The sequence below is a fragment of the Panthera leo genome, chromosome B2 (genome assembly GCF_018350215.1).
Source record: "Panthera leo isolate Ple1 chromosome B2, P.leo_Ple1_pat1.1, whole genome shotgun sequence".
Lineage (NCBI taxonomy): Eukaryota > Metazoa > Chordata > Mammalia > Carnivora > Felidae > Panthera > Panthera leo.
The window spans coordinates 149,487,729-149,514,634 of record NC_056683.1 but is presented as its reverse complement, the minus strand read 5'-3'; the positions used below and the strand labels follow the sequence as shown (position 1 = coordinate 149,514,634).

General features: G+C 53.2%; 2 protein-coding genes across 10 annotated transcripts in view; both read right to left on the bottom strand.

Annotated features, from left to right (window-relative positions):
• KIF25 (kinesin family member 25) overlaps positions 1-6,044 on the bottom strand; it is a 45,460-nt gene extending 39,416 nt beyond the window's left edge. Inside the window, 1 exon segment of the mRNA XM_042940310.1 lies at positions 5,964-6,044. Coding sequence (XP_042796244.1) covers positions 5,964-6,038 — 75 coding nt within the window. The 5' untranslated portion in view covers positions 6,039-6,044.
• Positions 6,045-10,652: 4,608 nt separating this feature from the next.
• Positions 10,653-26,906, bottom strand: part of AFDN (afadin, adherens junction formation factor) — a 138,604-nt gene continuing 122,350 nt past the window's right edge. For 6 of the 9 annotated variants that reach the window (XM_042940300.1, XM_042940303.1, XM_042940301.1 and 3 more), the window contains 4 exons: positions 19,848-19,961; positions 16,738-17,026; positions 13,446-13,530; positions 10,653-12,664 (listed from right to left, as the gene is read on the bottom strand). In XM_042940300.1, coding sequence (XP_042796234.1) covers positions 12,511-12,664; positions 13,446-13,530; positions 16,738-17,026; positions 19,848-19,961 — 642 coding nt within the window. In that variant the 3' untranslated portion in view covers positions 10,653-12,510. The remainder of the gene's footprint in view (positions 12,665-13,445; positions 13,531-16,737; positions 17,027-19,847; positions 19,962-26,906) is intronic. The other 3 variants (XM_042940302.1, XM_042940305.1, XM_042940309.1) reach the window with 1 other exon arrangement.

Genomic DNA, 26,906 nt, shown 5'->3' with positions numbered 1-26,906 from the left:
TACAGACTCCTTTTCCTTTCGTTCTCTTGCCTGAATACCCTGACTAGCACCTCCGGGGAGACGGTGAACAGATGTGAAAGGACACGTTTGTCTTGCTCCTCTCATGTTATGTGTGTCAGCAGGGGGGTTTCGGGGACATCCTTTATCAGGTTGAGGAGCCGGCTGAGTGTTTTTATCACGAAGTGAAGTAATATTTTGTCAAAAGCGTGTTTTTGGACCTATCGAAATGATCGTGGGGTTTGTCCTTCATTCTGTTGATTCGGTCTGTGACGTTAACCGACCTTGGAACACTAGGCCATTCCTGGGATGATTCCCACTTGGTCAGGGTGTATGTCCTTTTCATATACCACCGGATTCAGTTTGCCGGTGAGGTTTGCCGGTGAAGAGGTTTACATCTGCATCCTTAAGAGACATTGCTCTGCAGTTTTCTTGTGACGTCTGCATGGGTTTTGACATCAGGTAAGTGTTGGCACATGGAAATGTTCCCTCCTTTCTATTTTTCCAAAGAGTTCATGGAGGACTGGTGTTCATTTCTCTTCACACGTTTGGTACAACTCACCAGGGAAACCATCTGGGCCCAGGGTTTACTTTGTGAGATTTCGGATTCCTAACTTAACCTCAGCATGCATTACAGTTGTGCTCACATCCTCTAGTTCCTGAATCGGTTTCGGTGATCTGTGACTCTGGGAATTTGACCAACTCACCCTGGTGAAATCATCAGCAGTGCTGTCCACAGCATGTTCCTGACTTCCTTTTTATTTTTGTGAAGTTGGTAGCAATGCCTTGTCCTTAATTCTTGGTTTCGTTAATTTGAGTCTTCTTTTCAGTCAAACTAAGGGTTTGTTAATTTTGTTCATCTTTGCAAACAGCCAGCTTCTGGTTCTGTTGACTTTCCCTATAGTTTGCCATGCTCTATTTCAGTTGTTTCTGCTCTGGTCTTTATTGTGGCTTTCTTCTGCTGGTGCTCGGTGTTGCTTCCTCTGCTTTATCCCGTGTCCTGAGGTGGGTGTTTAGGTAATTGATTGGAGAGCTAGCTTCTTTTTTAGTGTAGGTGTTTGCGTCCACGACTGTTCCTCAAAGTGCTGCCTTGGCTGCATCCCACAAACTTTGCTGTGTGGTACCCTCATCTTCATTCCTCTCAAAATGTTCCCTGACCTCATTTGTGATTTCTTCTTTGATCTACTATAATTTAAAAGTATCTTATTCAATTTTCCCATATTTGTGAATTTCCTAAATTTTTTTTTGTTATTAATTTCTAACTTCCCTCTATCGTAACCGGAAAACATACCGTCTATGATCTTTATCCTTTTATGTGTATGCAGGCTTCCTCTGTGGCCCAGTACATTGTCTAACCCAGAGGGCCTGTGCCACGTGCACTTGAGGTCATGTGTCCTCCTGCTGTGTGGGCAGGGTGTTCTGTGGACGTCCGCCTGATTGAGTTGGTTCAGTAGTGTTGTTCAAGTTGTCTGTCTCCTGGCCGGTCCCCTGTCCGGTTTGTTCATTACTGAAAGGGGAAGGTTGACGTCTGCAGCCATTATTTTTCAATTGCTACTTTGTGTCCTCAATTCTGTCCATTTTAGGGCCATGTTGTTAGGTGCACATCTACTTTTCCTATCTTTCTGATGGAGTTACACTTCTGTCATTATCAAATGTTCCTCTTTATTTGTAGTGACATTTATGTCATCTTAAAGTCTATTTTGTCTAATATTAGTACAGTCACTCAGTCTTCTTGTAGCTAATGGTGGCATAATGTATCTTTTTCCATCCTTTTGCTTACAAGCTATTTGTATCTTTGAATGTAAAGCATGTCCCTGTAGACAGACAGCATGTAGTTTGAACTCGCTTCTTATCCAGCCAGACAGTGCCTGCCTTTTGATTGATGTCTTGTCCACTCACATTGAAGGCTGCTGATGTAGGTTTGCACCCAACATTTCACTTGTTCATTTTCTATGTGCCTCGCGTTTTGATTGTTCCTCTTTTGCTGGCTTCTTTTGCCGTAACTGGATATTTTCTAGCATAAAATGTTAATTTCTTCAATGACATTTTCCATTAGTTTTTGAACAGTTTTCTTCGTGGTTTCTCAAAAGCTCACCCTACACTTTGAAACTGGAAGAGTCCGCCCCACAGGGACAGTCAGGGTCTGGCCAGGTGGGAGAGTGTACCTCACAGGGACAGTCAGGGCCTGGTGAGGTACAGAGACGCTCCTGCTATAGCTGAACTCCCCTGTTCCATCTGTTGGGTTGGTACCATCACACATCACATTCATATATGTGACAGTCCAGTGCTATCATTGCTGCTTTACATAATCTCATGTTCATTAAAGAATCTGAGAAGAGAAGGGACAGTAGACTTGCAGGGTTTGTTGTGCTGGCCTTCTTCACCATGATGAACCACCAGGTTCACCTGGTCCTGTGGATTCAAACTACCATCTGGTGTCATTGCCCTATTCTCGCAAAACTTTGTCCCCATCCACCTCCTTTGTGCCACTTCTGTCAAACATATTACGTTTCTACAAGTTATAGTTTCAATGACACAATTACACGTCTGTAGTTTTATACAATTACTTATTTTAAATCAGTGAAGAAAACAAGAAAAATACACCTTTATCCTTTTATAACTACGTGACTGTCTTTGCTGGCATTCTTTGTGGATCTGTGTTTCTGGGGCAGGGACAGGGACTTGCTTTCAGCCTGAGGAACCTCCTTCAATGTCTCTTAATCAGGCAAGGCTTCTAGCAACGAATTTTGTCTGACTTTGTTTATCTGGGAAAACTTTTATTTTGCCTTCATTTCTGAAAGACAGTTTTGCTGGATATAATATTTTTAGTTGACAGAATTTGTCTTTCAGCACTTTGAGTGCATCACCCCACGGCCCCTGCTGCTGCTGAGAGTCTGCTTGTGGATTGACTTGATGAGTCATTCTTCCCTCCCTGGTCTTCTCTTTCGGTGTTTTCACTACGATGCATGTGGGTGTGGATCTCTTCGTGGTTATCCTAATTGAAGTCCATGAAGCTTCTTCTACGTATGCCAAATTTCAACACATTTGGGGAGTTCGAGCAATTATTTCTTTGAATATTTCTTGTGCTTTCTCGCTTTCCCCTCCTGGTGCCCCTGTGACGTGTGTATGTTGGTGTGCCTACACGCTTTGCACCAACAGATTCCACTTTCCTTCCTTCTGTTTTTCCCTCTGTTCTTAGGATTGCATAATTTCTACCAAGCTAAAAGTTTGCTGATTCTTTTTTTTTTTTTTTTTTTTCTTTTTTGTCCATTCAAATCTACTCTTGAGTCCTCTGGGGAATGTCCTCATTTCAGCTACTTTCAACTCCAGGATTACAATTTTTTTTTTAATAAGTCTTTTCTATCCTTTTATTGACATTTTTTATCTGATGAGAAATCATCATATTTTCCCTCACCTCTATAATGCGGTTTCATTTAGTCCCTTGAGCATATTTGTATGTTCACACAATGACTGCCTTGTCGTCTTATTAATGCCAACACCGGGCTTCCCAATGGCGGTTCTTGTTGTCTGTCCCCCCTCCCCCCGCGGATGAGTCTCACTTCCCTGTTTCTTTCATGTCTTATAATTTCTTTTTGTTGAAAACCAGACATTTTAGGAAATATATGGCAGAAACTTTAGATAGTGACGCCTTTCCCCCACCTGAAGGTTGTTTTTGTTGCTGTTTGTGTGCTTTGTTGAGTGACTCAGCTCGGTTTCTCTAGGGAAGTCTGTTTCCCCCTCAGCGGGAAGCCTTGGTGTAGCTCCTAGAAGGACACAGCTTTGGACACGTACACGGCCACGCGGCACCTGCACCGGAGACAGCAGTTTTGAAGCAGGGCTCCGTGTTAACCTCTCCCTGATCTCTCGATTGCTTGTCTTCAACAATGGCCTAGGGCGTGACTTTCTCCACTGTCTGCTCCAATTAAACTGGGGCAGGGATACTTTGGGAAGCCCATTTGTGAGATCTGGCACAACCTCAGACTCTTCTTAGACTGGTGTGAGCTAGGTGGCCTGTCAGCTTGCTGCTTGTTATGGGCTGTATTCCCCTCGAATTCACGTGTCGGACTCCCAAGCCCAGGGCCTCAGAGTGTGACTGTATCTGGAGACAGAGCCCGGGAAGAGGCGATTGAGTTGAAATGAGGCCGTTGGCGTGGGCTCTAATCCAGCATGACTGGGCGCCCAGAGAGGGCCCAGAGAGGGACTGCAGGGGTACCCATGCACAGAGGAAAGACCATGAGATCACACCACAGAAGGCAGCCACACACAAGCCGAGGGGAGAGGCCTTAGGAGAAACCAGCACCAACACCTTGCTCTTGGACTCCCGGCCTCCAGAACCGGGGGGAGTCGACTGCTGTGCTTTGAACCACCTGGTGTGTGGTACTTGGTTACGGCGCCCAAGCCAACTGGTAAGTGCTCGTAATTAAGAAGATTCTTGCTTCTGAACCTCACCAGAGCGGTTCAGATGAAGTCAGTTCCTGTGGGAAGAGCTTCAGAGCTCTGTCTCATGGGCTGCCTCTCGCCCTGAGCGAAATCTCCAGAGATGAACATCAGCCCTCTGCGCACCGGGAGGCCTGTGGCCTCTGGGCTCCTGGCTTGCTCTCTCGCCATGAAACCTTTGTGCTTCTGGAGCTGGGGAAGAGGGACTGGAGCCCCAGTGCCCCGGCCTCTGTTCTGGAGCAAGGCCTCCATGATAGGAGCGGAAGCTCCGTGGGAGGAGGGAGGCCCCCAGCCTCCGCCACAGTCAGCCAGGAACTTAGCTTCCTCGACTGTCCGGTGGCCCGTCCAGACTGGTGAGATATGGCGACCCGTCGTCGGAGGCCGAGGAGAGGGGAAGCCCCGTCTTCCTGCCACACTCGCCCAGAGTGGACCTTCTGCCGGGCTGAGCTTGGGCGGTGTGAGGCAAGGGGCCTCAGACTTTTTCTGTGCTTCCAGAGGTTTTTAGCAGGTTTCTCGAATAATCGTTGCTTCCTTTGGCGGATGCTGTTTGGGCAACTTCGGGGGGCGCTACACCATTTTGCCGTGACCCTCACCTGTTGGCTTGTTTTTCGGGAGTGGGTTCACAGAGGCCCTCATCCTGCCACCCAGAAGTCCTGCCTGCGACTTCGAACTCGGCCCTCACAACTGCACGCTCGCCCTTGCGGGGCCACTCGCTACAAGGGATGTTTTGAGTGACATTTTCAAAATATGGATCTAACTGCTTCCTCCCTCCCTTAAAATATCTTCGATAGCCCTTCGGGGCCCTCAAGATAAAGAACATCTCTAGTCCTGCTTCATGCTGCACAGGCGCCCCCCTCCCGCCTCAGCCCCAGCCAGCAGCCTCCCCCAGGCTCTGCCCAACGCCAGCCCCGCGGCCACACGCCACTGCGAGGCTGTTCCTCTTTGGGGACAGTTCTGTCCTCGACCCTCAACGCACTGCCAGATGGCGGCCTCCCATCTCAGGAGAACCCCGCTCCACCTCTGCTCACGGGGAGACGGTCCTGGACCCCCACATCCGGCCAGGGTTGCATTACAAGCCCCTGTAGGACTGGGTGTGTCCCCTCCTTAGCGTCATCATGGGCCCACTTTGGTGGTTTACGTTTATTTTGTGACTATTTCCTCCTTTATTCCACCCATACTCCGAGAGCAGGGAACAGAAAGGTCAGGTGTGTGGTCGCTTAAGCACTGTACCCCAGAATTCAGCACGGTACATAGTAGCCCCTCGACAAGTCACGGAGAGGGGCCTCAGAGGAGGGTGGGGCGCGCGGGGGTCGGGGGCCGGGCTGGGGGACCGAGCCGGGAGGGCAGACGAGGAAGGACCTCGCACCCTACACAGCAGAAGGTGGAAGATGGCGGGAGCCTCCGTCCCGGGCAGTCTTGGGGCGCCGCCACCCCAACTGTCCCTCGCTGGCCCCCGCCCCCAAGGCTCAGGGGCGGGAGGGGGTGGGGCTGCAGGCGGGGCCGCAGCTGCGCTCCCGGCACCTGCTCACCTGCACCTGCCGCTGCAGCTGCCGGGCCCGCTGCTCCCAGAAGCGCCCCCAGCGTCCGCCTGTCGCCGCCGGCATCGCCGGGCCCAGGCCTCAGCCCACCTGCTGCGCGTGCGCGGGCGTTTGCGCCCCCCCCCCCAACCCCGTGGTTTCCATGGCGACGGGGTCACGGGACCGGGGGAGGGGCCAGGGAGGGGAGCGGCTACACTGCAAGACTATTTACTGGATACGGTGGGTGTTCCAGACCCCACGTAAATTACAGCCTCCCGCGGGTACACAGCCCTTCCCGCTGGTCCTGTAATTTTGCGTCCGCCCAACGAGTGTGGCTCCCTTCCCCACAGGAATGTCTGCGGGGAGAGGAGGGCCTGTGGAGCCCACTGGGAACAGGAGCCAGGGGACAGGCACAGGAAGAGGCCAGCGGGCGCCGCTCGGGCCCGAACCGCTGCAGGGAGGCGGGGGGAGGGGCGGCAGCACCGGAGCAGGGGGAGCACCCCGGGGTGAAGCCGCGGCGCAGGGGCGGGCGCACCACCTGTGCTTGGACAGGGAGGCTCCAGGCCGAGCCCTCCCCTTCTCCTCCGCAGCCCTGCCGCGGCCCGCCCTCCCGCCCTCCCCTGCCCTGCTCCCCGCGTGCCCTGCTCCAGCCCTTCCCGCCCTCCCTGGCACTGCTGGGCAGGTGCACTGCTCCCGCCCTGCCCCGGGCCCACCCTCCTCCCCTCCTCCCCTCCTCCCCTCCTCCCCTCCTCCCCTCCTCCCCTCCTCTGCACTGCTCCCGCCCCGCCCCGCGCCCTGGGAGGGTGGCAGAGGACGGCTGCATGGCAGGTCCAGTGGTCCCAGGCACAGTTGGTCTGTCCCTGCTTCTTGAAAAACTAACTTGGTTCTCGGGCACTGGCCTCTTGTCCTCCGTCCGAGGGCACTTCTTCCTGTCTTCCCTGCCAGTCTCCTCTCACAGCATTGAATGCCATCTGTACCCTGATGATGCCCCGATCCTGTGTCCGGCTTGCCCCCCTCCCTCGAGTTCCCGACCTGTACGTAGGTCACACTGCCTGCAGGCGCCACCCGGGGGCGTCCCCACAATCCCCAACCCCTCCCGGCTCTGCCCGACTTCTGGTGCACCTGCACTCCTCGCCCACCGGGACCCACTCCTTGCCATCCACTCCTCCCGTCACCCCACATGCCACCACGGACAAGTCCTTCTGGGCTCACCATAGTGATGGCACCAGCCCCTTGGCCGGTCACCTACACGGTGGGTGACACATCAGTCGGACGTTCCCTCCCCTCCGCTTCTCCATTAGGTAAAAACCAGGCGCTCAGGAAGGCCTACGCACCCCTGCTCCTCCTCTGCCCCCTCGGCTGGAGGATCAGTGACCTCCTTGCTGTTCCTGGGGGGGGCCAAGCACACTTCCACGTCACTGCCTCCGCCTCTCTGGCCCTCTGGATGCTCGTTCAGGGCTCGATCAAGACCATCCCATATGGACGGGACCCACGTCCTTCCCCTGGCACCCGGCTCTTGGGATTGCTCACATGGAACAGTTATCTGGCGTCACTGTCACCGGAGGAGATCCAGAGCTCCAAAGACAGCAGCCGCTGGGCCTACAGCAGCTACAACGTTTGGCACATTTAGGAACTCAGGCCAATTATCTGTTGCCTGAGTCAATGAATCAGAAAGAACAGGCGATGACGAGGACGTTGTGAATAAGCCGCATCCTCCTTCCACAGCACGTTGGTCAGAACAGGCTGCCTAGACCTGAGAAATCAGAGACAGACAGACCACTGAGTTGGGGTTCACAGCAGCAAACATGCTGGTCGGATACGAGGACTCTCTTCGCTCCTGGGGGCTGGTGAGGCCACCGGGGCCACCTGTCGGCACGCATGTAATGTGCACACGTGCACCACGTATGATGCGTGTATGTGCCATGCACACGTGATACAGTGATCCTACTCTGAGTAGAAGCCGCGGTGACAGGGAGACGACTCCGCCTCGGGTCCCAGGGCCCACGATTCAGGAGAGACCCGGGCAGCAGGGACGCAATGACAGAAGTGATGTGGTGTGGCAGGGAACACAGAACTTGGCGAATGTGTCCCGGCCTCGCTGACCGGTACCACTCGGGACACCCTTCCACTGGGCTCCCTGCAGCCCTTGCCGAGGCGGGGGAGCCTCCCCGCAGCCAGAATCTGGTCCCCATGCGGGTGACTCCAGGGACGGTGCACCCCCGGGCCACACGGGGGCCTCCGCCCCAAATCCCAGTGGTGCCCGAGGAGAGTGTCTGAGCGCCGTCCAGGTCAGGCTCTCTTACCAGCAGCCCGATGGGGCCACTGATGGTCTCCCATCCGCTTCCCTGGCAGCCCGGCCGAGGGCCACCGTGTGCTCCGCCTGAGGCCACCAGAGGCCCGTGGACGGCGCACCCCTGGGCAGAGGACACCGCCGGGGCTACCTAGGTCAGCGGCACGCGACGAGCCGGTGCCCCTCAGTGGCCGGAGCCCCGCGCTGAGGAGCCCCCTGTGCGTTTCTGCCACCGGCAGTCTCCTCGCCCTTGACTCCTCTGCTGCTGCCTGCAACCCACGATGCTTCTGTCACCAGCGGAGACGAACTCTTTCCAAGAGAGCATCCTGCCTGAACTTGTGGCGGAAGCAGGCGGCACAGTGCGGCCTTCCTCGAGCCATGACTTTCAGTACATTAAAGATCGTGAAACAACGAACCAACACATCCCAGATGACCGAGAGGAGAGGCAGGTGCAGTTAAAGGCGTCACGCGCTGCATCCGGAGTCCGTGTCTGGACCGGTGTCCACAGCTGCCGGAAGGATCTCAGGAACACTGCAAGCAAACTTGGAACCCGGGCGGCCGTCAGGGAGCCCAGACCCTGCACTCCTCTTTCCCTCCTGCCGGGAAATGCTGTTAGGACGCGTCTGTGTTCTCCTCAGACAAGCCGGCCTTCCATCCGGGGGCCTGTCCCCAGGGCGGAACCTGGGGAGGCAGGACTATAGAGCTTTGCAGCTAACCCACTGTCTTCCAGGTCTCCTGTTTGCTGTTGTTCGTGCTAACGTTTTGTGTTATTCTTAACAATTCCAAGGTGAAGTTGGACCCGCTGTCCCCGGTTCAGACCTGGCCATCTGCCATCTCCGCAAAAGAACACAACACGAGGCTTAGAAGAGCAGGAAGACCAAGGCTCAATCCAGCAAACATGTGAAAGCATGATCTGAAAGTCACCGTTCCAGGTTGGTCGAAGCCGTTGGCACTGGCTTCCTGCCTCGCCTTTGGGCACCTCTGTGATCTACCCCGCACCCCCATGCCGTGCCTGTGCCCCGCAGCTGGGCCCCGCTGTCGGCCAAGGGCCGTGTGCCCCTCAGTGCACACAGGACCTTCCTTCCTGTGCTTTCTCCACATGCGACCAAGCCACCCTTGGAGGCCTGCAGGAAAGGGGCACGAAGACTGCACATCTTTCCATGTTTCAGACCTACCTCCTGCCACCCCCCCGGCCCCAGTGCCCCATCTCCCACCTGCTATCTGCCTGCAGCAACCTCTCTGCCCCGGGGATCCTCCCGCGGGGACCAGTCCTTTGTCTCAAGAGGGCAAGTCCTTTTCTCCAAAGGTCCTCCACCAACAAGCTAGACCGGGTCCTTCCGTCAAGGCCTCTAAGCGCCCTGTTCACCTTCTGTGGACAATTTGTGAACCATGTCTGTCTTCCTGCAGCTGCTTTGGGATACTTGGAACCAGTGTCACAGTGACTGACACAGGGCGGGCACTCACGGATTGTATTTGTTCAATAAACTGTGTAAGACATTGGTTTTTAAATCCCGCTTTGGAGTTGAACGTACATCTGCTGGGGCGCCGTGACTTAGAATAAACTGCACGAATACTGTACTGAGACCCGTCACTTGGCACCTGTTTCCCGTGAGGGCCCCTTCTGCAGCGGAAGTGGGGCCCTGAGACTTTGCTGTGGCTCCGCGTTTCCCTAGAGGTCCAAGTAAAAGTCTTTCAAATCCGTTTCCCAAGCAACGGAGCAGAGGAATCCCGTTCCAACGGCCCCCTAGAACCCCGTGCGGTGCAGACAGTCTGCAGGTTAGAAGCGTTCCTTTCGCGAGCAGCACTCAGGTCCTGGAGACCAACGGACTTTCCGTCCTCTCAAACCTCAGAGCACCGTTTTGGGCACGAAAATACACCACAAGCAGACACTAGCACTCCAGTACGTAGGCAGGCAGACGGTCCTAAAAAGATCCACACCATTTCTGCCGACAGCCCTTCCTGAAGTCCTGGCACGCCCCCTCAGCCCACCTGCCCCCGGGACACAGAGGCAGGGGCTCTGGGGCCACAGGGGGAGAGGGGTGGTGCAGCAGAGCCGGGCCTGGGTGCTTTGGCGACCATGCACCCTCCCGGAGCCACCCCAGGCGGGTCCTCGCCACCGGTCCACACAATTCCCTAAGCACCTGGTGTGCAGAGTCCCTGTGACCGCTGGTCTGGGTCTGGGTCTGCCCATGAGCCGGGTGAAAGCCACAGGCGGGGGGAACCGATCTCGGGGCGGCCTGCAGTCTCCGTTAGAGTCTGTGCGCTCAGGAAAAGAGCGTCCCCCACATGCCGGACTCCCCATCTGACACAGAGATGATGCTTGCTGACTGTTTAATGAGTAGGACACACAGGTAGGAGGCAGAGGCTGAGATGACAAATGTAATCTTTGCCAGCACGATTACAACAACAGATCCGCTCAAATACATACAAAGTTTATTAAAAATAGATTGCAAATGAGCTACAGTAGAAATGGGGAGTACAGCAGTTCTGGTGTTTCCACAGTGACGCACAGTCATGACCTCGTCACCCACGGGCGGCCAAACCCACCCGTTTCCAGGTTTACAGCCACACACACACATACGCGCGCACACACACACACACACACGCCCCCGCATGTAAGTATTTACATGTATGTGCGTGTACTTAGGCGTGTTTGTTCTTTCTACAGATTAACGGAACAGTGACTCTTCTGCGTCTGCTTCATGACAGCAAGTGTGGATTTCGTCCCCGTGAGGCGGCCAGTGTTGTCGAGCTCTCCGGGAGGGGCCCGCTTCTCCTAGAGCTCTAAAGCAAGCGCATCCTTCATAAACACGTAGACCAGGTTACTCTCTTAAACGAGGGCAGTGGTGACAGCACACTTCCACATAAGAACCCTGATAGACGTGAAAAATATTTACACTCGCGTTTCAATGATTTATCATACAGCGCCTATTAAAGTGATTTCTAAGGCTAAAAAGGCTCTCCTCCCTCTTCTGTTTGAAAGTGTGCACGTTTTTCTAACATACGCATCTTGTAAGAACAATCTGGTGCAGAAAAATCCTCAGGATCCCACAGCAGGGCCTTGTCAAATAGAAGCTTCGCTCATAATCCCCACGTAATTTACCATTTTCACATCACACAGTAGAAACCAGAGTGAGATCCGTGTCTGTATCGGCCACACGTTCACAGCTAAAGAAAGGACACTGGTCACAGTAACTCATCAAATGAAAGTTCAGTAACTATCAGATGTGAAAAAAAAAATACTTTCAACTGCCTCACAAGTCACTCTTCCAGTATTTAAATCGCAGATGCCATGTCATTGGCCCTTCTTTCCCAGACAGGACATGGATGTCACTCTTTCTTCTCTGCATTTAAAATTTCTGAGCAATAGTTGTACTCAAAGGTCACTACTGACCCCTGCCCCCCCCCATCCCTCTCCAATATCTGTGTTTCTACCCACATCGACACTGCCCAGCTAAACAGATGCTCTTTTACAGATTCCCCTGAATATTTGAAATATTAACTTCCTAACGTCATTGCCATCTTCAAAATCACCAATGATTTATTAGCCTAACAATAATCTGACGTTTATAAAAATAAAATATCCTAAGCTTAAATCCTCAAAATTTTCTTCTTGGAGTTTTTTAAAATCAACTATTTAGAATGTACTGGGAGGGCTGTCCCCGTATGGAAGGAGAGGGGCAGGGTCTCCAATGGGCATCACCTCCCTCCCAGGAGGTGTGGGTCCGAGCCGCATCCTGACTGCACGGACAAGACTAGCGAGCCCGGCCCACGCGAGCGCTGGACTCAACGCGCCGGGCGTGTCCTCCGTGCGCACCCTCCTCCGGGACATCTGCAGTTACTACGGAATAGTGCAAACAAGGTCTGGGGGTTGAGGCTACTCCCCGTCCCATCCCTACAGTCCAGTCTGTGACACGGGACGGACGTGGCCTCTCGGCACCCCCTGGGGACAGCGGGGGAGACACCCCACTGCCCTCGCCTGCGCTGCACGCTCCCCCTTTCCAGCTTGGACTCTAGAAAAAGCAACAAAAAACGTATCTTCGGGTGAGTCAGATAATTCAGAAATTAGACAGTGTTTACATCGTATAAATGATAATCTCCTGGTAAAACAGAAGGGCTTCTCGGACTGGGACCGCCTCTAAATCCCACCCATCTTCCAAACAGCCCTTCTGTGACTCGGAAATGCCGCCGCCTCCTTCTCTCCCCCGACCATCCTCCAAAGCCGCACCGGGAGGACGCTGGGCTGAGCACGGGTGCCATTTCCTGGTCTCACTTTGTGTTCAGTTCGTTTTCCAGTTCTGTTAATTTACGAGAGGCTTTCACTTTATTGGACACATCTTGACCTTGTGAGAACAGCCGCTGGCGCTCTTTGAATGTCAAGTTCTCAGGGGCTCCGGAATTTCCAGGTAAATCTGCATCATGGCTGCGTCAGAGGGAAACGTAAGACATCACTGGTCAAGACGGAAATAACTTGTCAACAATTAGGTAACTTTACATAGCGGGCAACTCAGTTCAATCTTTCCTGAGGGAGACTCATTCTTTGTTAAACCAGCCAAGACCCTTCCTATAAATACAGTCACTGGGGTTGTATTCAGACCTGTGTAAAAAAAGGGGCAGAATGCCTTCCCGCCTAAAATACTAACTTTCTCCCGACACACCCAACTCTCAAAACACTGGTAACTTCAGTTTTAGCAGGCAGGGGGTTCTTAATAACCGAGTTGATCTAAAGAGGGCAGTTTAAAAGCACATAATTTTAACGAGCCCCGCATGTACCCGAGAGGCACCAGGATACCTAACTTAACACCAAGTTACAGGAAGACACTGAAGATTTTCTCCATCAGTTCCATTTCAGAGCTTTAAGAAGTGTCTGGGCCAATTTGTTTCTACCCCCCGGGTGAGAGCACTCGGTGGAGACACTAAGCCTATTCGTGCCTTCTGGCTTCGCGGGTGGAAGCAAAGAGCAGCACATCCGCTGCTTCTGAAGGTCTAGGAAGTTCTAGACTAGGAAGTCGGGTACGTACACCAGTGTCTGAAACAGAGTTCTGTGAGCAACGTAAAACGAAGCAGCCAGCAGGCTCACACACTCGTGCACAATGAGGGACGCCTGAGGTGATCAAGTCTCTCAACTTGCGATCCAGCCTCATACAAGAACGGTGTGAGGAAGGCAGCGATCCTTCCGTGAAGCTGTTGCCAGCTGTCAATACCTTTTCGCCAGCCTCTCTCTCGGGTCCCGGGAGCCGTCACGGGCACCGATCACTGCCCCGGAAGATCCCACGGAAGAGTTTGGTCCTTTTCCATAAAAGAAAAAGTCAAAGTTAAAGTACCCGCATACTTCCCAAAACCTTATCATCATCGAGATGCGGGGCCCACAGAAGAAGAGGAGGTCTTTACTGAGTGAAAGCACAAGGTTCTTCAAATGAGACGAAAGATGCCTTGGTCTGCAGCCGGCTTCGCTCAGCGGCCTGCGAAATCCATCACCGCCCCGACAGGCGCTGTGACGGCACAGGTCTTAGGTGGCAGTGCCAGAAAGTTCAAACCAGGCAAGATGCAGTCGCCATGAGCTCAGAAGATGCGCTTCAGGGGGGAGGGAGTCACACAGGACAGTCCTGACGGAGGCGGGGGGGGGGGGGGTGTAGGGGTGTGGGGGGGTTGGGGGGGTGGTCAGACAGTCCTGATGGGAGGAGCTTCCTTACAAAACAAAGGAGAGCGAATGTAACCTAGCCAGTAACCATGTGACTGAAGGGTCTCTTTTCAGGACAGCTAATGGCTTTTTTCCTACATAAATGGCTGTAATTATTGACACTTTGAAAACAAATGAGCCACCAAAACCCCTCGTGTTTGATATAAATGCTGCAGATACAAACTCACTCAAAATACTCCCCGAGGCAAAAAAATAAAATAAAATAAAAATAAAAATAAAAATAAAAAAATACTCCCCGAGGCAGCACCGTGGACTGAGTGAGCAAGCCCGCGGGACACTCGGCCTGGGTCCCTGGCTCTGAGACCGGCCCAGCCACTGAGGTGACCGACAACATCAGTCCGGGAATAGCACCGCCACCTTATCCACTCCACGGGGATGTTGAAGGTCAAGAGATGATGCAGAGAGAACTTTTAAATGCATCCCAGTATCATATTAAAAGGTGTGTTAAAATCACAACGCATTACAGCAGTACTCTATTATCACACCAGCAAAAAGAAATGTCACGTTTGAAGAACCTTTTGCTTATGGGGATTCAAGCCGGAGCACAATACTCAAAATATTCAGCCAACGCTGACAGCATTGCGTGTCGGATTAAATAAACGGCAAAGTTATTACAGTATTTCAACATTAAAATCATCCTTTTTAGACAGGCTGCACAAAAATCAATTTTTGCTTCTTTTCTGTAGGACAGGACACGCTGTGCGGACGTGTGCAGTCACGTCTCAGCACAGCACCTCTCCTGTCCCTCAGCAAGGTCCCCTGTGGTCACCGTATGCAAAGTCATCCTCCACAAAGACTCAAAAGATGAGACAGACTGTATCCGTAACCTCAGATAACCCAGAGTGGGTCTTCACATTAATTATCTGCAGAATAGAATTTTTTCAATTTTAACTCTAAGTTTTGTTTTAGAAGACATATCTTTTGAGCTTTGTTTTAAGAATGACACTTGCTTCTTCCACTGGTAAAAATTCTTCAAAATTTTCAAAGTTAATCAGAACATTACTTTCAGGAGACTATATATATGAATCCCGCACACTTCAAATAGTTCTCGAAAAGCTCCAGTTAAACCACATTTTTCAATATATTGCTATGCTGGAACGGGATGTTACTTATTCCAATGCATAGCCCGATTCTGTTCCCCACAGGGCCCAGTGGAAGAAACCAAGTCTGTGTCCTTCCCAGAGTGCTCGCGACAGAAAAGTGAGCTGAGCCCAGGGCACGGCCACGTGAGGGAGAGGCAGGGAGGTCACAAGCACCCTACATGTGGTGCAGACAGCTTTGTACTTTACGAAGGAAGTCTTCAAAGAGGCACGAGCGGGCAGGTGTGGGACAGAACCTCCTATGTGGCGTTTCAGATGCGAAATAAATTAAGTGTTAGCTCGTGGGTGAAAGCCAAAGGGGTCTCGAGTGACCGCCTCGCCACAACACTGCGTCACCGAACCTCATCTGTTCGTGTCGGGACACAAAATATCTAAAGTTCAGTGTGTAATGTGCAAGGAGACTGATGGCATCTCCCTTCAAAAGTGACTATTATCCCACAAACGTCTTTGAGCTCCTACTTTCTAGATGCCGAAAACAGAAATTTTATAAAGATCTAACTTTGGCTTCTGGGTGGCCCCGCCTGAATATCATGCCGAGCCTTCCAGGGGCACCACGGCACTGGCGCAGACAGGAGGCAAGACCCTGGCCAAGCCCACTTGTTCCGGAAGAGCCACCATTACGCATGTTTCTGACTTTTCAACTTCTTTTGGAATCGTGAGTCCCGCGTATCACACCATGAGGGTCTGGAAGCCCTCGTGCTCATGAAAAGCACTACATCTGAGCAAGTTTAGAAAGGAAGACGAAAGTCGGGTCTGAATCCTTACGATTTTCGGTTATATCTTAAATATCCCTGCAGTGCTGTCTTGGACACTGGTCACTGCAGATGGCCGTGTGCCTGTTGAGGTCTGGCTAGTGCTGCGATGGCAGAGAATGTCACAGAGCGAGAAGGAGAAACCAGTTAGAGGGAGGAGTGATTTCACAAGGACTGGGTTCCCTGCCCCTGGCGCGAGGCAGCTCGCGTGACAGCAGGGCCATCCGCGCAGCGTGGCACTGACTAGGCCACCAGACTACCACGGAAAGCAGGGGCCATCGTTATGACCCAGCTCGGCAGGGGAACTACTGGGGCAGGTAACTCAGAACAGAGAAGTGTTACTCACGTTAAAGAACGAAACTTAGTGTGCGTGTGACCGTGACACTACGGCTGAGAAGATCTTATCTTTAGACACCAAAAAGTGTGGAAGGAAGTACTTGTTCAAGTAAGTGTAAGAGTTATCGGAAGAGGCAGAGAATGAAGGCTGAAACAGTACTTGGTGACCGGGGAGAAGGACTGGGACCCTACAGGCCACAGCCGTGCAGGGCAGACACACCCGGAGGCAGGGACTAGTGAGCAAGCGAGATCAAGAGGCCGGAGCGAGTGCTGATTGGGGCGGCCCCCACCACAGGGGCCGCGCAGTCCCCACTCCAATCACGAAGGAAGACACAGGGGGCTTGATTGGTGACCCCATGACCCCACGCTTTACCTCTACCTTTCGAGCGGCGGGGGTGGTGGGAGCCCGGTGGCTTTGGAGGGGGAGGAGGGGGCCGGCCTGCTCCGGGAGCAGCACCGTGGGCAGCGGCCGAGGGGGGCTGCAGGGAGCCGGAGAGAAAGAGGCCGTCGGAGGCCGGGCGCGGCCGGCGGGGGGGTGGCCGTGGCGCAGGGGCGGCGGGAGGAAGGCGGCCCCGGGACTCGCCGGCGTGGGAGAGCTTGTCCTGACCTGCCAGACTGCAGTCCTCCTCCTCCTCCTCCTCGTGGTACGCAACGAGCCTGGCGGTGTACAGGGAGTCTGGGGACAGGGCCGGGGCCTGCAGGGAGGAGGCGGTCCGCTGAGGCGGGGGAGGAGGAGCAGCCGCCGGGGAGGACGGGGCCGGGAGCTCGTAGCCCCGCGGCAGCGGCGGTCTGCCCAGGCCCGGCTCCTCCGGCTCCAGCAGCCTGCGCTCGGCCTCCGCGTGCTGTCTGCGCCTCTCGGCTTCCAGGCGGCTGTAATAACCTTCTTCCTGTCGCCTCTGCGGGCGGAACACACAAAAGCACAAAGGTCAGAGTCAGGAGGGGGCCTTCCCGGGGTGCAAAAGGACGCGTCACCCTCTGACCCCCTCTGCACACCCTTGCGAATCCAGGGGATAGGAGAGTTTCGACAGAACGTTCTAGGACGGGACAGGCAGATCCATCCGGAAGCACGGACACACTCAGGCTACTGTGGAATCATCTGACGTGAAACCGCTCCAAAGCACGGACGGACGGACGCTCAGGCACCTTCAAGCTCCAGCTTCCAATCCTACACCACTGTCCCCATTCAGTTATCCCTGCAGGCCTCTCTCTAATTCTCGGCTGCTCCTGTCTGTCTCCTTCTGTTCTTGTAGGGTGTTAACTTACCTCTTCACTGCTGGGTTTAAAGACAAAACCAAACCCAAAACAGGCTCTAGCTGGCTTTCTACAGCCGGCGCCCTCAAGAACAGCCGCCTTGCGCGCGCACTGTCTCACCGAGCCCCGGGGTCCAGAGAGCAGCCCTTCCTCTACCAGAAGGAAGATGAAGTCACCTGGTTTATTTCCAGTTATTCAGAGAAGTTAACAGAAACCATAAAACATTACTCATTTTCCCAGGGCGACAATCTAACAGATAGAGGTGTGCTTTCCGCAGTTCTTAATTTACAGTTCAAACCTGAAACTCCCTGGCAGACAGAAAATGAGAGAGCCAGGCATTAAGAGCAACAGCAACACGATATTCAAATATATTTTGACACATACTGTACATTTTTTTCTGACATACATCTGCACAAACTACAGTTGACAGCGTTAAAATTATTTTAACATTAAAAAAGGTAACAGCACAGTTGTGTTAAAGATTGACAGGTTCCAGAACACATGGAAAAGTGGATGGAAGAGAGGGATGTGAGGCCAGACTGGAAGCTGTGCGTCCGCCTAGATGCCGTGCAGGCCGCAGAGCGCAGCCAACGGGTCTCAAGTCCACTCGACCCCAAACACAGAGCTAACCTCAGGGACCTTGCTGGCATTCGGGTACAGGCTTCTGGTCCCCGCCGGGAGGTGTGTGCTTATGTCTGCGGTCTGCTCCCTGCCCCCCAGCCCTCCCAGCCCTGCACACCGTGACCACAGCACTCACGCTTCCCCTTTCGTGGTCAGGCGCCAGCCAGCCTCGTCTTGGCACTGGACCCAATTTCTCACTTTATCTTCTCACTCTGTGTTGAGACATCTTTTACCTTGTTTTCTAACGTAAAATAAGGGTCTGCTTATTAGGCTGGGGAATCAAATCCAGAATGAGCCCTGTGGCCTTTAGTGTGACACGAACAACAGCCGCCTGACGACATTTTAGGAGGAGACCAAAGTATCCCTTTAGTTACACTAAGAGCAGATACAGTGACGTGACCGGACAGGTGGCCCATCCGACTAACGAATGGCACGTTCTTCTGTAACAAAGCCAGCCCCTCAATTGTGGACGCTGCGGATAAAAAACAGCTCATTCGGCTTTTTAGTGACCGCTCAACTCTAGGAGCAGTTACGGAGCGAGACCCAAGCGTTACGTGACATGGTGGTGAGCTGTGAGGGCTCACGCTGGACGAGGCCGGGAGCTGAGGGCCTGAGCACAGGGCGCGGGCAGGCCTCCCGCACACGGGCCCCGAGCGGGGTGCGGGCCACAACACACCCCTGCACTGACAAGTCTAGGGGCTCACGTTGCGGGGAACTGATTCTGACCGGGACTCCTCCCGACACAAGGGAAAGACACCGGGGCACCCGGCCCCACTAGCAGAGGCCGCTTCCCAGACTGCAGAAGCTACATGGACACAGCCGCTGAAGGTCACAGGATGATGCCAAGGAACCGTGAGGCTCTAGAAGATGCAGAGACCGCCACTTTTCACACAGGTCCGTGTCCTAGCCTTATTATCCTACTTTCGTCTAGATGAGTCACATCGTTTCTGCCAATCGAGCTCTTCACTAGTGACACATCCAGACGGATCGTATCGCTACACAAGGTTTCCTAAAAGCTCTCTCTCTCGGGGGAGGAGGGGGCTTCATTAATACGGCTCACCAGACTGTCAAAGGAGGAATCAGGAACGGAAACTCCCCACCGGCAGCTGTGGCGCCCACGGCCCCCGCCTTCACAGAAGGGAAGCGTCAGAGCGGACAGGCTCTCCCCGACCCCCCCGCCACGGGTGCCCCGCTCAGGGCCGGCTGCGCACACGCTGCGGTCCCGGTTCTCAGGATGGACCCAATCGGTCGTCATTTTGAAATTCACGTAAAAGATTACTTTCATAAAAAGAATCCACATGTGGAACCAAAATAGCAACTCAGGATATTAGATCACATTCTAGGTGAATTTTCCTCGTATCACGCTTTTTGTAAGCTATCTGACCTGCTGACCGCCAACCAGAACGGAGCGATTTCCGTAAGGAACCTACTTGAAATGCGCGCTGTGAACACACCGTCTACGTCCCTGGTGCTTCACCGCCCGAGCTCCGACCGCACAGCCGCACAAGCACCACCCTCACCCCACCAGGCGGGGCCGCGTCCAGGAAAGGGCAGGGCCCGAGGGAGCGGACCGGCCGGGAGGAGGCTCGGCCACCCCGACGGGCCCACGAGTTCAGAAGCGGGAGAGAGAGAGGACTCAGGTGGGAGGACGTGGACACCGTCCAGAGCAGAGGCAGGCGGGCCGGGCCGGGCTCCAGTCTCCGGTCCGACAACAAAGGAGGGGTCCAGGCCCCGTTGTGTCTCGCACGCGTTAGGATGCGTGCAGCGTCTGCCCCTCTGCCCCAGCCCATCCATCGGGTTCAGGCTAAGCCGGGAAGCCTCTAGCTGCCCCTACAGGACCATGACCTTGTCTTCGGCGTCTCGCTTCGTCCTCTCCTCCTCCTGCCTGGCGCGGTCCTCCGCTTCCCGCCTGCGCATGTCGTCCAGCTGCCGCTGCCGCCGCCGCTCCTCGTCCTGTAACTAACAACGCAGGAACTTTAACCTCCGCCCTGCACGCTCCAGCAGCACGAGGCGCAGAGAGCACACACTGGCACAAGCAGACACACACACACACACACACACGACGTCAGATACAAAATACCCGGTTCGATCACCGTGGGAAGATGGCAAAACGTACACATTTCACAGCTCTACGTTTCAAAATCAAGCTAACAGCACTGTCCCCACAGTTCCACGAACTGCTCCAAGAAGGAATCTGTCTCATACATCCACACCGTGAACAAGCCGGACTGTAGCCAGCTCACGTAAACCACACTCCTGTGACACACGGACCCTCCAGTTACGCAACTACGGGGTGCACTCGGCCATCGTCTCCCCCCCATCCTCCTTCCCTCCGGTCTGCATGCTTGTGGGCTGGGGCACACAGACCTCAGGTCCCTGGGGCGGGGCCCACGTGCCAGCACACAACCCCAGAGGGATACCGAGACCGTGGGCCAAGCCCCTGGCCCACTGACCCTTGGCCATCGGCTTTCTCCAGACCCCATCCTGGACTCCAAGAATTCCTTCTCGGCCCAGGGAGACCCCAAAGTCTTGAGCCAAAGAATCTGAGCCTGTATTCGCAAGGGACCTCACTTCACCTCTCTTCTGCTACAACCTCTCAGCCAAGTCAATTGGCCGGTCTCTGAATAATTCTCGTGTCTGGAAACCTACCGCCTGCTCCCCGAAACAGCATAGAGTCAAATTCCTCTATGTGCCACAGGTTGAGGATATCTTTTCTAAAAGGATCCTTGGATTAAACGTACATTTGACCAGAACAGAGGAAAACGCCCTTTTGTTACGGCCCCAGATAACGGCAACTTCGAAAGCTTGCTTCTCCAAGTATTTCCTTTCCTCTGTTCCAGAGCTGGTCTGCGGTAGCACCCAAGAAATGTGCCTCCAGACGTCAAGAGGAATTGATTCAAAATTTTAAAAATTAGAACGTAACCCAACGCCATCTAGTTTCATTGTTAAAGCCCCTGAAGGACTCCCCTTAAGTAAAATTGCTCATGGTGTGTTTCAGTATTTACGGAATTACTGCTTACTGTAGAAACCGTTCACAGCAAAAACAGAAACGGGATTTGAGTTGTATTTGTATTTTTTTTTTAAAAACAAAAACCTTAACAGCTTCACTCCTGCCTTATTTCTGTGGAATAAACACTGCAGCCGATGGGGAAGTAACAAATTAACTTGGCGTCGTTAGGCTTTTTCAGGTCAGCAAACAATATTAAAACATCTTAGAAAAAAAATTAAAATCTGCTCCTCAAGAAGACAAATTTACTTAATTTCCCGTTTAGTTCAAATCTAGGCATAAGCCCAGGGGAGATGTTGGGAGGTTGGCTGTGAGGGGCTCAGAGCAGGAGCACAGGCTACGGATTCCGAGCCCAAGAAACAAGGCAGAACTGTGAGGTCGCGCAGGGCTGGCCTCCACCGGGGAGCTCCCACCCCCCCACCCCCCCCACCACGGCAGGGTCCATGGCCCGCAGCACCAGTGCATCAACCAATTTACACTCATCGGTCCGAAGTGTGAGAAACGGCACCCAAATAAAAATAAGCAGATAAGCTAGCAGCTGGTATTAAATACGCTACACGGAAGGGCGTAAAAGCACGTTAGCGTTCCGCACAGACTCCCTCGTCGTGTTTTACCTGCCAGATGCAATTAAAAACAGGTCTGAGCAGGGACAACAGAGCACACTAAAATGGCCCGCTGGGTCCTCCACGCTGAGGAGAAGCACCATCTTCAGAAACGGGCACAAAAGCAATTCTCATAACCACAGGTACAGAATGCTACCTAGCAAATCTATAGCAGGCACTTTCTCTTAAAAACCTTCGTTCTTCTACATCTGGATGGGGTCGGCGAGGAACCTTCTCCGGTGTTAAGGTCCCCAGCTCCTCTTTTTACTGTTACCGACGAACCCATCCGTGCTGTCGCGACAAAGGCAGTTTCTGCCCACTGCCTGGCAAGCTGCTTCACGTCTTTTCACTTCCAAAACAATGCTTTTCATTCTTCATACAGATGCTGTTTTGCCCGACCCTCCTCCCCCAAAGGTGTTAATGACAGGAATGATAACCTAGCCTCTAAACTTACTCCAAATTAGCTCAAAATGGTATGCTGTGCTGTGTGGTCTCCTTGCGTTCAGTACCAGGTAAAGGGCGTTTCAACCTAAGCCACACGTTTAACACGGGCTGCGCTGCAAGGACAGACTGTGTTAACCTGGGGTGAGATGAGGACACGGGCTCAGTGTTTTACACGCAGAGAATGAAGGGGGGGCTGCTATGGAAGCCACCTGCAGGAAGCCACGTTCGGGGGAACAGGCCTAGATAGAAGCAGCCGCGGTTCTTACAGCAGCCGTCAGCCCGAACCACAGCCACTCTCAGCCGGGAACTAAGGCGGGGTCTCAGAAGCCACTGTCACCAGCCTGGCTGGTCTCGCTACGCTGGCGGTCCTCCCCTCATCTTCAGATTAAAAAAAGAAAACAGTTACATTGTGATCCGTGTGTTTATAACTTTACGCCACAGAAGACACTAACTCGTGTCTTTAACGTACAGTCAAAACTCCATTAAGGGAGACGATCTTGTTGCGATATCTGAATACAGATCAGGGCCAAGGTGTCCTTTCGCTTTTGGGATCCTCGCTGGAAACACGACCGGAAGCCTGTCAAGGTCACCCTTAAGGCAACAGGCAAGCGTCATCTGCCTATGTTCCCACCCATTAACAATACACTAAAAAATGTTAATGCCCCGCAGTGAAGGACCCCCACGTGCAGGCCGTTTACTGCTACCGGGCTCAGGCACCCGACTCGGGTTCAGCCCACGAGCCCCGTGCGGGAGAGGAAGTCCACTTTGTGTTTCCTCATGGGGAAAGCCATCCCCACGACCCCGGGCACTTGGTGTGCAAGTCTCTTCCCTGGGCACAGCCCATGCCCCCGCCCGTTCAATGTAAGGACAGTGACAATTTTATCAGCAGCTGTAACGCGTGCCGGCTTGGCTGCTGAAACACTCTGGCTTTGCAGGGACAGGGGAGCCTGCGTCGGGCTGCGTGGCTGCACGCGGCCTACCACGTACATCGGAAGCTCTCTCACAGCAACTATCTCATCTTGCAACCACACGAGTCTGTGTTCTACTCCAACATGCCAACAAGCTGGCTTTCATACGAGCATATTCTCCTCCTACTTCCTGGAGTCAAACTGACCCTCCCTGAAGGCAGGCTTGGACACCACCCTCGGAGCCAGACCCCGCTCGCAAGGCGGGGGACCCCGGGGAAGCAGGCAGGGTCTCTCTGCAGGTGCAGCTCTCAGCTGGGTTTCCTACTGACTCTTGCTTGAGGTTTTTATGATCTTGCTTTCGGTTCAGCCCCTCGTATGCCAATTCCTGCAGTCCCACATGAAGACCAGACAGGAAAGCGGCCTACGAGGGCGGACCTGGCCTGGGCCTTCCCAGGAGGTCAGCAGTAGAGATGCTGAAATCGGGGACGGCGTCACTCGGCTGGTACCACCCCAAGGGGAAGGAGTCTTCCCCTTGAGCTGTCGGGTCCTCAGAGCCAGGAGACGAACCACTAAGACGGTAACAGGACAAAGCCTGAGACCAGGCAACTGAGAGACTGTCAGGTCACGTCAATTTCTAGTTGGAAGACAGCTCCTGGCAGGGGTTTCGTGAGCAGGAGGCATTGTTGTGCAGCACGATACGAAATAAATATAAACTCCGGTATAAACGTAAATTCCGGTAAGAACCTTGACTCTCACTCTTTGCGACACCGCGTGACCGTTGTCACTACTGGGCGTGCCGCCTCGTCTGCTCTGCCTCCGTCCCAGGTTCCCCCGGGGGAAGTGCGTGTGATCGTCTGGCAACCTACGGCAACGGAGGCCCGGTCACACGGCCCGTCCCTCCCTGCAAACTTGAGTGGAGCCGGGTGCGGCTACGGCGGAGGCTGACATCTGCCCAACTCCACACAGAAGGTGCGCGGAGGCATGGACGGAACACCAGCACTTCGTGGCCATGGGAAGACCCAGGACGTTTCTCTAAATGACAGGGTTCTGAAGACTCCTGAGATGTGACTTTTGTTTTTTTAACAGGATCACCCTAGCTGCTGTGTTGAGAACAGACTGTGACACAGGGAACAAACGCAGAAGCAAGGAGTCCCCTGCACTGAGCCAGGTGGGGACAGCAGTGGTTCAGGCCAATGTGGGTGTCGAGGTGGTCAGATTCTGAGAAGTAAAAACAATTTCTGGATGGAGAGAAAAAGAGGGTTATGGTAACTAAGGCTTTTAGACTGAGCAATTAGAAGAATCAGCTGAAATGCGGAAGGCTGAAGGCAGACAAGGAGCATGTTGGGGGGGGTGCGGTTTCCGAACATGCTGAGCTTTGAAAAGTCTTGTCTGACTGCAGGCGGAAGTGTGGGCCAGGGCAAGGTCTGGGCTAGAAATGCAAACGCGGGTGTCACTGGCTTCTACAGCTCCCGGGGTCTGGAGGCGGAGGCGGGGGCGTGGGGGCCCGGGCTGGTTGGGGTGCCGACCACTACAAATCCAGAGGGAGAGCAGAGCCAGTGAGGTGGCCCCCCAAGCTCATGGAGACTGTGGGCTGCTCCCGACAGAGCACCTGCCCCGTTCATCCCAGGGTCGTACCCAGGAGACACCGTCACAGCCACACGGGGCGCTGTCCCTACACTCTGCTGGCACTTGGGCCACCCCCTGTCCCGGCAAGAGGACGGGTGCCTGGCAGAGGCACCTCCCTGTAGACAAGCTGCCAATTCTGACCGGAGGACTCTACGTAAGGACACCTGTAAGAACGGTCATGTTTACCGGGAAATGAGGCTAAGAAATGTTCAGAGATGTGGGGGTTGAGGTCAATAGGAGTAAAAAAAACTACCTTTTAAAGAAAGAACTCTGAACTGTGTCTTCAAAACACAAATTCTCGTGTCCTCCTTCATCCCTAAGTATCGTCTATCTGTCATAATCTGCACAGAAGAGTCTCACTAGGCCTACAGAGCTGGAAAATCTCTACCAGCCAGGGCCTCAGGTCAGTAGCTGGTGGGCAATGGATGCCCAGAGAGGATGTAACATGAGCACCTCAAACGAAGAATCTGCTCTAACCGGTATCTTTCGACCGCCCACCACAGGTGCACATTGCCATACAAACAAGTACGGAGAAAACATCCATATTTTGTCTTTGTCTCATGGTGGGGGGGGGGGGGGCAGGTAACGCTAAAACAAATATGCTCTTCGGTTATCAAGGCGGGAAATGCTTCCGGGAGGGGCTTCTCTGCACAGCGGCCGTGCCACCACACTGTTGAGCTAAAAACAGGGGAGGGGCTGTCATTTGATGAGGAGGCCGGTGAAGTCAAACGGAGATTCAGGACGTTTTAAAAGTACTGTCGGATCCCGCCCTTGTTCGTTTAAAAAGTGACTAACAAAAAATGACCTCAGGTTATTAGGACCGTTTCAGCCGGTGCAGAACTCGTGGCCGGTGACACTGATAATAGCCCTGGAGCACCATGGACACTAAACGGTCGGCTGAATCTCCCGAACGTGGACACACTGAATCGAGGGGCACAGTTGGCTGAGTGCCCGACTTCGGCTCAGGTCACAATCTCACGGTTCGGGAGTTCGAGCCCCGGGCTGGGCTGTGTGCTGACTGTGGAGCCTGCTTCCGATCCTCTGTCCGCCTCCCCTCACCCCCGCAGCTTGCACTCTCCCTCAAAAATAAAACATTGAACCAACAAAAACCCTGAACTGACAGCAGAACGGGATGTCAGGTATGTTTCGGCAGACGATACGGCTGGTGAAGCAAACTGAAGTCCATGCGAAATTATTAAAGAAGACACAGTAACATTTACCAAAAAGCTCTCTTTTTCTGCCAACAGTCAGATGCCAGTTACATCTTAATTGGCAAAACAATGCGAATACCAATTCGGTTGAGTTTCTAGTAGTCGGTTATTCAAAATCTATTACCAGGGTAACAAAAACGAAACAGGTTATTCGTTGCAGGTTCTCTTTCGTTTGCTCGCGTATTCGTGACCACGTGAAAATACACAGAATCAATTTTGTGACTAAAACTGAGAAAAGTTAAAGCCATAAACAAACAGTAACACTTAAAATTAACGGAGGAAAGCAAAGAGTAACTAAATCTAAACACACGGAAAGGCATGCTTCTCGATCCCGCAACTACACGCCTGCGCTAGGACGCCCCAAGGAGCTGCGTCCACTAGGAACACAAACCACCACCACTAACAGAAAAAAAGAAAATCAAGACAGGAAAAAAGTACCAAAGGGAAAGAAATGAGAACATACCAAATCTAGAACAGAGATTGCTGGCAGACCAGTCTGCTGCAGTAACAGAGAAGGAAACAAAAAGAAAGATGAAGTGTGAAAAAAAAGTCAAGTTTAGACCGTATTCCACCCCGCGTGCTCGCTGCTCCCGCGCGTCACCTGCATTGGAGGACGGCCCGGGGAGCACAGCGAAAACTATGCGTGGACTTCTGGCACCCACGAACAGGAAAATGTCCACACAGTATTAAACACTTGAGTTTCGTTATTATGATACACGGAAGGGACTTTAAAATTCCTCTGAGCGGTTACCCGGGGACTAAGATATTCCCCTTAAATTTGATTAATGATGAACACGGAGACACTTTTCACTAAAATTGTAAGAAACTTTCCAAATGTCATAGTTCACGCTATGAGGCTCTGAAATGGTCACCGTGAACTATTTGGAAAACCTGACAGACCTTTAATAAAAATTCACAGCTAAGAATAATTACAGAAATACTACAACGCAGTTGCTAACTTTTCACTATGGGGCGGGGGGAGATACAGTTATAACAATAAATGTTAATGTCTACCTATTTACCATAGACGTCGGCTTTTGGTTCAGTATGAACTGCGGTCAACATCGCTGTTTCCTTGTGTCCTAGGGACGGGAGAGTTGGGCCAG